Below are 12,797 nucleotides of genomic sequence, written 5' to 3'. Positions count from 1 at the left end.
GTAGTATACTGAAATGCTCCTTTAAACCTTCATCTGCATGTTATCTCACCAAAAACAAGCCTAAGCACATGTGCCCATCACCTGCTCCCGACTGGTTCTGTGCCAGTGCCTCCAACCTCAGCTGTGAAGGGACAAGTGTTGCCACCCTCCGTCCCACCCCCCACCACACCCTAGTCAGTCACTGCCCATGGCCACCACTCCCAACCTCTCCCACACATCTGTGCATTTTCAGCCTGCTCTAGTCCTTATTATATACTGCAGTGTCATTCCCTAACCCTCCTAGATTTGTATTCCCAGTCCTCTCTCTTCTCTTCTCTTCTCTTCTCTTCTCTAATCTTCTCTTCTCTTCGCTTCTCTTCTCTTTGCTTCTCTTCAACTCTTCATATGAACCATACATCAATACATAAATGTTCTCTTCTCTTTTCTTCTCTTCATCTGTAATGTTTCATCTTTCCCTAAAACATACACCATTTGTATCCCTGACCAATTCTACTGTCAATAGAAACCTTATTCATTTAACTAGACTAAAGCCTGTACAAAATGTGTCCATGCCCATACAAATGGCGCCCACAGGTATTCTAATATAATTTCATGTGGTGGGCCAGTGAGTGTGTGGATGGTTGCCTTTCTCATGCAGTTATTGGGCTCTAACACCGCTGTGACACTTCAACTTCTCCAGTTCATCTATTTTCATCTGAACTTGACACAGTTGCATGAGCAATAGGATACTGTAGGTGTATGTGTGTGTGTGTGTGACGGGGGACGGGGGGGGGGGGGGGGGGTTAGTTTGCAGGGGGTCGTGAGCTGAGTGAAGATGCTGCATCATTGATGGGCCATCCATGTTTCATGCACTCGTTCGCCCATGCCTGTTTGTGTTCCCGCTCTTTCCCATAATCTCTGTGTGAGTGAGCATTGCACATGTGGGTGACCCAGTTCAACAGGCAGGCTTTCACATACACACACACACACATATAGTGTATATACACATACATGCACACACTCACACACACATGCACCCATTCATATGCCCAAACAGGCATTAAACACACACACACACACACACACACACACACACACACACACACAGAGTGGGTCCGTGGGGAGAGATGTGCGGCTGGAGGATCGCTTTCCACTCAGCTGGAGGAATAAGAATGCCGCCCACCCCCCTCCCCTCTCCTGCCTTCTCCAACCCCCCAGCCCCTCCATTCTTTTTCCCATCATGCCTCATCCCTTCCCTCCCATCAGGCCGTGGCGTTTGTTGACATCCCGTCCACCCTCAGGCTGGGCGCTGGCAGCAGCAGCCGTTCGCCATCATGGCTCCTAGCCTCACTGATGCATGATGGGTGCTGCTGCTTGACAGTTTTAACCCTCCGTTTAGATGCCCAATCAGGAATCATTTCCATTGGAAATGCCTTGCAACTGGAATACACTAGACACTAGATAGATTTAAGCCATTGAGGGTTGGTGAATGAGTTGTGTGTGTGTGTGGGGGGGGGGGGGTGAATGAAATTAATTTTCATAAATCTTTTTTTTACATTTTGTTTTCAAAGTTATTTCAGTAGAACTGTATTTGTGAATTGTTATTTGCAACTGCAATTTGCTTGATATTACCTGAAATACACGATTAAATAGCATGACTTTTAATGTTTTTAAAAACGGAGCGTTTTCGAACCAAACTCTTCATATGAACCATACATCAAGACATAAATGTTTCTGTAAATTAGAGTGGTGATCAGTTTAAGCTGTTTAATGTGCTACTATACCCATTTCCCCAAGTTCCTTGTTTTGGGGCACCGTAGCCAGAGAACATATTTTGCTTCCAGACTTCTCCACGGCTCTGCACTTACTGTAGTAAGAGGCCCAAGCAGCAGCAGGGCAATGCCTGTGTGGTTGTGATTCAGACTTTTATTTTGTCATAAATAGTTGATTACTTTTCAACAGCTAAATGTCAGCTCATTTTATGCTCTATTTTTAGTGGAGCGTCGGACGTGCATGGAACAGTTCTGTGTTCTGTGGGAAAGGGCAGACGTTTGAGTGTATCCTGAGGTGACCAGTGTTGTGGTGAAGGGCAGTTGTGTGTACTCAAACCCCACCATTGTCTGGGTGAGCTTTTATTTCAGCTTTAGCTGAAGAGTCCATCATACAGTTCACCATTTATTATATATCGGGAGGGCACATGCACACACATCTTAGTGACAAGCATGCAGGAGTTGCAGTCTGTTGGGTCGGAGTTGAATCAGATGTTTTTCGGGCACTGGGCTAATTGAAAACACTTGTACCCACACACACACACATACACACAGAGAGAGACAGAGAGAGAGAGAGCGAGAGAGAAGCAGCCTTTGATGCTCCTGATGGGATTTGCTGTTAGAGCTAGTTGAAAACACTTGTACTCACACAAACACAAAGAAAGAGAGAGAGAGAGAATGATAGAGAGGAAGAGAGAGAGGGAGAGAGAGAGAATGATAGAGAAAGGGAGAGAGAGGGAGAGAGAGAGAATGATAGAGAGAGGCAGAGAGAGAGGAAGAGAGAGGGAGAGAGAGAGATTGATAGAGGAAGAGAGAGAGAGAGAGAATGATAGAAAGAGGCAGAGAGAGAGGAAGAGAGAGGGCGAGAGAGAGAGATTGATAGAGAGAGGCAGAGAGAGAGGGAGAGAGAGAGAGAGAAGCAGTGCCTGTCGCTCCCTGTGGGGTTGGCTGTTGGAGCTGTGCTCTTGGGCTCCACGGTGCAGTTGCCGTCGTGTGGAGTAGACAGGCAGAGGGGAAGCGCATACTGCAGATGCCTGAGGTTCGCCTGACCCAGTTCCTCTTCTCTGCCTCCTCGTGCTAACGCTGATGACCCTTTAAACACATTTGAACACACACACGCACACACACACACATGGACACACACACACACACACACACACACACACACACACACACACACACACACACACACACACAGTCATGACCTCTGAAACACACAGAAACTCACCCTCGCGTCCTTGCACAAGGAAAAATATGCACACACACACACACACACACACACACACACACACACACATTGATACATACCTGCATTTTCACACGCAACATAAACACAGACCACATGCCATTCCCTGTCTCATGTAAACACGAGATACACAAATAGAGCCACCTGCAAGTATTCAGCTGGTACTGACAAACAGGCACACACACACTGGCACACATACACACACACACACTGGCACACATACACACACACACACACACTGGCACACATACACACACACACACACACCCACACACACACACACACACACACACTGGCACACACACACACACACACACACACACACTGGCACACACACAAACACACACGCAAACACACACAATTATGATTTCCCCACATTACAGTAATAGCTACGCAATCTCACCTCTGTTTGAACGTTTCCCTGTTTGAATGCTCTCTACGCTTCAATGCTCTTACACTGGCATACAGGCAGGGAATGAAATAACATGGCCTGGCCAGGCCAGATATGGAGTGGAAACACAATAACAAAGTGGCTATGCAGAGTGTGGCTTCAGAGCCCTCTTGTCCTCCCTGGTTTTCAGGCCGAGGGACGTGGGGCAGAACAGCACCACAGAAAATCTGTGCATCTCTGTGTGTGTGTGTGTATGTGTGTGTATGTGTGTGTGTGTGTGTGAGGAGAGAGAGAGATCGAAATAGAGAGTGTGTGTGTGTTTGAGAGAGAGAGAGAAAGAGTTTGTGTGTGAGAGAGAGAGAGTGTGTGTGTGTGTGTGTGTTTGGTGGTCTCGTGATGCCCGCTGATAAACCCAGTACCTTTTATGGGTGTGGCCCCTCTGTGGGGCAGTCAGTCACCCGTCTCTATTTTTAACATGTATGTCGCGCCACTGGGACTGCAACCTGACCCCAAGGAGCCATCTCCCTCTCTGTCCACTCTCTCTCCTTTCTCTCAGTCTCTCTCTCAACCGCTTTCTCTCTTTCTCATACTTTATTTTCCTATCTTTTTTTTCTTCGGTTTCACTGTCGCCATCACTACATTTTCTTGGATTGATTGATGGATACTTTATTGAGGACTTGGAAAATTTAGGGACTTTTCATTCTTTTCTGCCCTCACTTTCACTCTGTCTTTCCACTCATTTTTTTATTGTCACTTCCTCTTAACCCCCCACCCCCCCCCCCCCCCCCGCTCTCTTTCTGCATGTCTGTCTTTGTGTCTTTCTCGCTCATCAAGACTCTTCAGCTCAACACACTTGAGCCCATTTCCTGTGCTGTAGAGAGAGAGAAATAAGGGGGGGGGGGGGGAGTAGCATTGCATTACAGGAGCTGGGTGTTGGGCATGTGGCAAAGGCTTAACGCAGACTAGCTCCCTTGTGTTTAACTAGCTAAAATAGATTCAGCTGAATCTTTGATGTGCCTCACCATCGAGTTACAGCGAGCTGAGTGTATGTGTGAAAAATATTCATGACTTGATTGATATTTAACAAGTACAGTCCAGGTCAGTCCAGGCTGTATAACTAAATTACAGGAGGAAAGACTTGGCAGTCTATTGTGCCTGAGTTGACCTTGTTGCACTTCTGGGCTGGCTATTGGGTGGATTGCTTGGCCTGGTGTAGACTGCTTCAGATTGGTGCAAACCCAACCTATAGGCGCAGTAGGATAGTATTATAGGATAGCAGAGACTCTGGCCAGTCATAAGTACTCCTTAGTAAAGCATATAATTGCTATGACTTACTGAAAGACCATTCATTACTATAATGATCGGTGTTGCAGTGTTTTCACTAATGCAATGGTCTCTGTTGGCTCAGACTGGGCCTGTGGAAGCATGTTTCTGTGTGTGTTTGTGTGTGTGTGTGTGTGTGTGTTTGTGTGTGTGTGTGTGTGTGTTTGTGTGTGTGTGTGTCCGTGTGTGTTCTTTGATGCAGCTCTCTCTGTAATGTTTTTGTCTATCTTCAAAACATCCTGAGCTAAGCACATGGTCAGGCAAATATACACAGACACGCTTTCATGTATGCAGACAGACGCGCGTGCGCGCGCACACACACACACACACACACACACACACACACACACACACACACACACACACACACACACACACACACACACACACACACAGCTTTCCTTGCAGCAGACGCAGCGCCGACCTTCATCTGCCTCAGTCACTGTGTGTGTGAGACTCATGTGGTTTTGGCGCCGTTCCTGTTGCCATGCAGACCGGTCGTCATAGCGCCTGGTCTGTCCTGTCCCGTCCTCCACTCCACTCCACTCCGCTCCGCTCGGGGCCCTGCGGCTTTGTGAGCTGTGGTTCCCATACCCAGGGCCCAGCCCAGCGCCAGAAGACAGCGCCACAGTAATCTGCTGCCTTCCCACAATCCCTCACTGCTCCTCAGCTAGCGGACGTTACAGCCGGGCAGGGCAGACAAAAGCCCCAGTGTTCTGGCTCACGTGATCATATTATTCATATTGATAAATGTTTGTGTCGTTATTAGAAAGAGCAACCGCAGTCAAGACCTTATGAAACAATAATTGTGTTTCAGTAAGCATGGCATAATATATGCTACCCACGTCCTGAGGAAAAAATATGTGCTGAAATAACTCTGAATGAAACACAGAGAAAGGCAATTATTTGTGGGTTTAAATCACTTGCACAACAAACACATCAGCAGGGACAGTTCCAGCCTACTGTGTGACAAACTAACATTGTCTTTCCGCCCATATGGCATGGTGATAATTTCCTCCCAACGTATTTACATTCATAGAATTTTGAAACCATTCACATATTTACACATGCAGACAGTTTGCTAGATTTCCTTAAATATTTTTGTTAACTAAACAAAATGTGTGTGTGTGTGTGTCCTGTCCCCTGCATGAATCCCCTGTTTGTGTATGTTTTTATGAGTGTGTGTTTGATGGGTGTCTGAGCTCATCTCCCATTTACCCCTCTGAGGTCAAAGGTTAAAAACCTTGTCTGTAGACAGGACACATGCTTGAAATGCTACTAGCTGGCAGACTCTGCCCTGAACTATTAATGCACCCTGCTGCATTGGTTTCATCATGTTGTATGATATCACACCACCATATCTCATCCTAAAAAGTCCTGTCCTATCTTATCCTCTCCATTGCTGTTGTAACATATGGTATTATATCACATTGTCCTGTCCTATCATAAACTATCCTTCAATATAATATAATATAATATAATATAATATAATATAATATAATATAATATAACGTGCAATATAATAATATATAATATAATGTGTAATTCAGGACACTAAAGATGCCTACTGTATTTGACATGTATGGATGACTACCCGATTTTTTAGCACTATATAGGTTGTAGGGTGTTGTGGTTTGGCATATCACTTTCTCAAGTGGATAAAACATTTTTTAACCTCAAATGTATTTGCTGTAATAGGCAGCTGACTTTGGTTGGTTGTTTTATTGGAGGAAAATGTGCTGTCACAGTAAGCAGAAATGTACCCATCGTTTATAAGTAAACTGTACTTCATCATGATGTTTCAGCATTCATGGTTTGTTGATGGGATTAGAGGACTTGTTATTATGATGACCACATAACCTGCCCTGTAATATCTGCAGTCTGACCTGAAAGATTGACCTAAAATGCTGCGGAATACTGGTCTATTTGACGGTAGAAGTTTAGTACACCTCAGGGCTGGACAGGGAGGAGCTGAGGTCATCTCTTGGGATTAATTTAGAAAAGCTGCTGTGTGTGTTTGCGTTTGTGCTGTACCGATCACATTTCCCTCACACTTGCGTGTGAAGTGTGTGTGTATGTGCGTGGTTGTTTGTGTCATAAGTGCGTGTGAATGAGTTAACTTGAGGGTGAATGAGTGTGTGTATGTGTGTGTGTGTGTGTGTGTGTGTGTGTGTGTGTGTGTGTGTGTGTGTGTGTGTGTGTGTGTGTGTGTGGAATAGAATGTATGTTTGTGTGCATGATTGTATCTGTGAATAAGATCTCAATGTATCTGAGTCAGTTTGTGTTTCCAAGAGAGGGAGAGGTCTACTGCAGACTGCAGACTCCAGTGAGATAGAGAGTGTGAATAAGAGTGAGTGAATGAGGGAGGGAGGATGAGGATGTCAGACTTCATACCTAGAAATAAGGATTTAGACAGTGATAGAAGAAGTGAGAGAGCGAAAGAAAGAAGAGAGATTATAGAAAGAGCATGAGGTAGGGAGACAGAGAGAGAGAGAGAGAGAGAGAAAGAGAGAGAGAGAGAAAGATGGGTGAGTCCAGACTCCAGAGAGAGATGGCGTATATATCCTTTGGCGTATATTTGCTTTGATGTGTTCTGCTGACTGATGGCTGATGTGATGGATGAGGCTTGGATGTGAATGAGATGTTAATGGGCCTCTAATGGAGCCTGAGGACTGCAGCAGTAATGAGTCTCCTCAGACTCCTCAGCCTCCACGGCCTCCACAGCCTCCAGGCTCCAGCTGTAGTAAATAAGGAGACCTCCTGTATGCCACTAACTGGCAGTGTAAAAGTTGAATTCAAATCAAAAAAGAATTCCACTGATGATGATGGTGGGGAAATAGAGGGTACTACATGATTTACAATAACAGAAATACTTTTGTCAGCAGAGTCACTGTCGCTGTGTATAGATAGATAGAGGTAGAGGTGGATAGCACATTGTACCTCAACCTTCAGTAGTCAAGAGATTAAGAAGTAGCTAAGGGTTCCCAAATGCCTGAATCGGACAGAAGTAGAGGTAGATGGGCGGATGGTGGTTGTCGTGATACATTGTCCTGTGAAGTCAGTTTGATATTGACATACAAACTCCCGCTTAAAGAGAAGAATTTTATACTGAAAAAAGGAAATTAAATAACTAAAATGCTAAAATGTCCTCTGTCCTTTCAGGTCTGCCCCCCACCCCCGACAGCAGCGCTAATGGCTTGGACGCAAGCAGCCCGCTCAAAGCAGATGACACCACCATCACAGACTCGTCCCTGGTGACGGACCCCCCCTCAAAAACAGCCCCCACCAGCAAATCAGACGGGCGGCCCTCCACACCAGGCAACAGCAGCAGCCCCCAGCCCAAGAAAGGTACGAATGTCTCCTGGAACTGTCCCGTAGAACAGTCCTATGGAATATTCCGTCAATGTCCTGTGGAACATACTGTGAATGTCTTGTGTAACTGTCCAATGGAACACCCAGGGGAACTTTCTGTGAATATCCTCTGGACAGGATGACATTAATAAGGGATTTTGACTCTGTGGGTAAATGCTGTGACCTTGAGGAGTCTTGGTGCAGTAAAAGGGGAAATAAAAAAAACAAACATTCTATTGTACAAAAAATTGTACAATCAAGTCAGCAGTGCTCATATAATGCTATGGTTACTATGGTTTCACTGAAAGGCATATCCAATGTTGGACTCCCAAATAAGCTGTGTAGGAGTTGGTTATTAAGTAACAAGACTGTTAGTTATGGGTAGGTATAAGTTATATGACTATAACAAGTTTTCCCTTATTACAGTTGAATTACAGCATTAGTCTATTTTTAATAACCAACCCCTATTGAATAATCCATCTGTGATAGATTATGATAGCAGGCTATTATAGTCCTTATTTTCCACTTGTCTTTTCTCTGCACATCTTTATTTACGGATTGTGCATTCATGAGCTCTGAAAAGCCTGCACAGACTAAACGGCTGGAAACTGGGTCAGGCATTTGGGCAGCGTACTGCATCTGTCCACGCAGTACACCTGTGAGATTGCAGCTTGTCTACTGGGGCAGAAAATCCCCATATTATATGAAATTAAGAGATCAGACCATACCGAATCAGACACTATCAGGCTATTACAAAGGACTGACATGAGGTATAAATATCCTCATCGATATTTATCTTGAGTCAAAAAAAAGATTTTACCCTAATGCCCAAAAAATGCAAATGCATTATGCAAATTGAGAGAAGCTATACACAGGTACTGGTTTAGTATAAACTGGTACTAGTTCAATATAAACTGCTACTGGTTTAGTTTACTTTCCCACACTAGTCACATGCGAAAAGAACATGTGGACGTCCACAGAAAGCCCAGTCAGTGAAATATACCCTCCACCACTCCCCCGCCCCTCAACTCACCTCCCCCTTCCCAGGCAGATGGCATTGGCACATGTGTGTGTATGTCTGTGTGTGTGTGTGTCTATGTGTGTGGAAAAGTCTGTGTGCGTGTATATGTCTGTATATGCGTATGTCTGTGTGTGTGAGTGTGTGTGTCTTTGTGTGTGCATATGTCTGTATGTGCATGCGTGACTGTCTATATGTGTATAGGTATGTGTGGTGTGTGCATGTGTTTGCGTGAATGTGGTTTGTGTGCGTGTGTGCGTGTGTGTGTGTGTGTGTGTATGTGTGTGTGTGTGGGGGGGCGTATGCTTCACCAGTTGGGCCATCTTGAGGCCTTATGAGTTCAGTGATGGAGCTCTTTGATGCTAGTAGAGAGGGAGGAAGGGAGAGGGGTGGAGTGAGAGACCCGTTACCATGGAGACGGCTCCGTCGTCGCAGTGAGGCTGCACCAGCGTTCTTCTCGGGGAGAGAGAGAGAGAGAGAGAGAGAAAGAGCATTGCATGCATATTGCATGACGAAGACACATTCATAATGGAGCCGTGCTCCGCGGGGGCCCTTGCCGCCTCCTCCGCAGACAAGGCCACCACAGCACTGCGTCTCCTCGCACGGCCCGAGAGGGTGACAAGGTGGGACCGCCGAGTCTTTCAGGGCCGAAGAGAGAAGACGGACAGAAATGATTCGATTTTTTTACCGCTGACAACGGTGATAATCAAATGCAAAGGGTGAAAGCCTGTCCTTGAAAAAATATTTTCATTACAAAGCAGTTTAAGAGTGCACGAGAGAGATGTGCAGTGTCCTGACATTGATTTGAGTTGAATCAATAGGCTCTTCCTTCTGAAACGCACGAGATGGAGTGTTTCGTTGGGAAGGATTCGATTAGCCCCAGAGTACTCAGCAGAGTGTGTCATAACCTGGGACACCCCTTTTTGGCAGTGAAGTCACCCTTAAAGGGCTTCTATGGGACACAACACATTTCTGTCTTCAAATTTCAGCTGAAGAATCAACTTTTTTCAACCAGCATATTCTTTACATTAGAAACAAGCATTCATATTGTTGTTCTTACTGTTTGTTAAGTTACCTGTTTTGTGTATTGATATTACCGGTACATGTATTATGTATTATGTGGCTTTGTACAGAAGTGTCTGCTAAATGAATAATTGTAAATGTGAAAAATAAACAGAAATCCTCTCCTGTGTTTGTGTCTTTCAGATGGGATGAACTCAGAGCAGAAACAGAAACAGGCAAAGCAGCGGAGAGAAGAAAGAGCCAAGTACATCGGTAAGAAACAAAACACACATGAACACGTCCAGAGATGCACTACTACAGTACTAAAAGTCAATATATTTATGGCTCATAAGGGTAGAATATATTTCTACTTAGACTGAGATCTAAATTGTATCCTACTTCTGTGAGACACATACCACCATGGACGGAGGAAATTCCTTAAATAATCACTTAGCTGAAGCCCCTCTGTTGCGGTGATATTTCAGCCCCTCACATCTGGGACAAACATAGATTGTTTTGACCAGAGTAACCAAAATAAACATACCGGTAATCTAGCAGTCTGCTGATTCTATTGATATCCCCTCATGCTGTTTCGATATTCACCACCAACCCAAATCTCTCACTGCTCCTGCATGCCTGGCAGCCTGACCGATGTATTGCTTATGACACTGACATGTCTGAGGGTGTGTTGTCCTTTCTGGGATGACTGACATTTGTGTGCCTTGTGTGCCTTCTTCCTAACGCTACAGAAGAGCGTACGCTGGAGCAAGGTAAGTCCCTGTGACTCGTCGTAATGATAATCCCCCCCATACCAGTCGCTGCATCATCACACAGCTCATCTCGGCCCAATTGATCCCACCCATGTCTGTTTGGAACACTGGTTCCCATGGCAACTGAGCTGAACGCGTAACAGTGCATGGTAGATCAGCTCAGATAACAGAAATATGAGACTCATATTGCAAACCAGAGCACCACATTTAATCTACCGGCAGGTCTGTATATTAAAAGATGAGTTCATCTTCCAGCATTAACTATAATCCATATCCTTTAGACGGCATATATTCTATAACAATTAACAGATACAGTAACTGTCAGCTGTCATGTATATAATGAATCTTGACTCCAATGGGATCCATAACCTAATACAACCAGTGCCACTCTCACTTCGTTTCACTCTCAGAAAAGACTTTTTATTCATGGGATCACTTCCCCCATTATTTCCTTACTGGGTTGATGATATGGCTAGCTGTAACAGGCTAAGTAAGTGGTCCATCAAACGTGGAGAGGTGCCTGTGTGTTCGTAATAGAGGATAATGGGCCTCTCTGTGGGCAGATGTTTTTTGAAGTCTGGTGGTCTGGTGATTATTCAGTGCCTCTATTTCTCCGTGCTTCTGACACAATTATGATTCTAGCATCACTGATTGAGTATTCAGTCGACTATAGAGCTGCTCCATTTGTCCGATATTGTAGTGTTTTCTGTTTCCCTTTCACAGCTCATTGACTCTTGCCTTGTGTGTCAAACCAAGTCTTTAAACAAATTACTGTGGAAGTTCAAATTAGAGCTGTTTTGTAACATCCATTGTAATTTATGGAAAATAACATGATTCTGAATTATTGCTGTAAAATAATTCAGTCTTTCTCTCTCACATCTCGGACATGGCTTTAACATGTAACATGTAACATGTGTAAAATGTCTGCCTCCTTCATTATCTCATCTCTGCTTCTCATCACCACTAAACTATAGAGTGTATGGAGAGAGCCTGTACTGCAGGAGCCTGCAGTGTGCTCTGTGCAGTTACACTAAAAAGATGAAGCCATTAAACGGCAGTCAGACGTGGCCTCTCGCAGAGACGGCTGTAATTACTTTCCTCCCAGTCACAGCTATTACCCTGCATGCCTGCCGGAATATTCCACTGTGAATCCCAATCGGCAGTCGCAGGGAGGTTTCAGCTGACGAGAGCAGACCTCGGAGGAGCAGGAGTAGGGGAGAGAGCAGAGACTTCTGTCCTGTTTGATGCAGAGTCAGCTCATTGTCAGCTCATTGTCATTGTCAAGATGTGTGTGTGTGTGTGTGTGAGAGAGAGAGGAAGAGAGAGAGCATACAGTATAACATATACATGTCTGTATGGATATATATGCAGGGTGTGCGTGTGTGGGTGGGAGTATGAGTCTGTGTGTGTGTGTCTATGTGTGTGTGTGAGAGAGAGAGAGAGAGAGAGAGAGAGAGAGAGAGAGAGAGAAATGAGGCCTCAACTCCACACACAGCCTTTAACAATACATCCCTCCAGAGCCTCAGTTGTGTCTGTGCAATGCGGGAAAATCTGTGTGTGAAAAATTCAGAGCTCACAAAGAAAAGAAATCCAAGCCTCCATTGACAGAGTGAAGGGGATGTTTGTAATGCCGGTGTGTTAAACCTTTGAAGCCCAAAGCCACCACGGCCCTATTTCTCTATTGCATTAGTGTCACTGTGCGAAGCCCCCCTAATGCGATCACAGTGTTAAGCACTAGTGTTGCCCATATTACTGTAAGCTAATGTCGGAGTGTGAGAGAGATGTGAGAGGGGAAATAAAGTAGGCTAATTCCATTTATTCTTACTATAAAAAGGGGGGAATTTATGTGTCCAGGCAAATCCAAATCCTTATTCATGAGAATTGTGAGGAATCTGTGAAGGAGAAAAGCGGCTAAAATATTGGGTTAAGTGCGTCAGAATTTGACTGC

The 12,797-nt window shown here is 44.9% G+C and overlaps 1 protein-coding gene across 2 annotated transcripts in view; it reads left to right on the top strand.

The window, feature by feature from the left end:
* LOC143140658 (uncharacterized) overlaps window positions 1-12,797 on the top strand; it is a 42,510-nt gene that overhangs the window by 11,513 nt on the left and 18,200 nt on the right. For both annotated transcript variants that reach the window (XM_076301698.1, XM_076301697.1), the window contains exons 2-3: window positions 7,871-8,056; window positions 10,284-10,352. In XM_076301698.1, the coding sequence (XP_076157813.1) occupies window positions 7,871-8,056; window positions 10,284-10,352 (255 nt within the window). The remainder of the gene's footprint in view (window positions 1-7,870; window positions 8,057-10,283; window positions 10,353-12,797) is intronic.

The sequence above is a fragment of the Alosa pseudoharengus genome, unplaced genomic scaffold, assembly GCF_046254945.1.
Source record: "Alosa pseudoharengus isolate Yale_2024_CS ecotype anadromous, Long Island Sound unplaced genomic scaffold, YU_APseudo_1.1 YU_APseudo_1.1_scf_23, whole genome shotgun sequence".
In the NCBI taxonomy this organism is placed as follows: domain Eukaryota; kingdom Metazoa; phylum Chordata; class Actinopteri; order Clupeiformes; family Clupeidae; genus Alosa; species Alosa pseudoharengus.
This window is presented reverse-complemented; position numbering and strand designations above follow the sequence as displayed.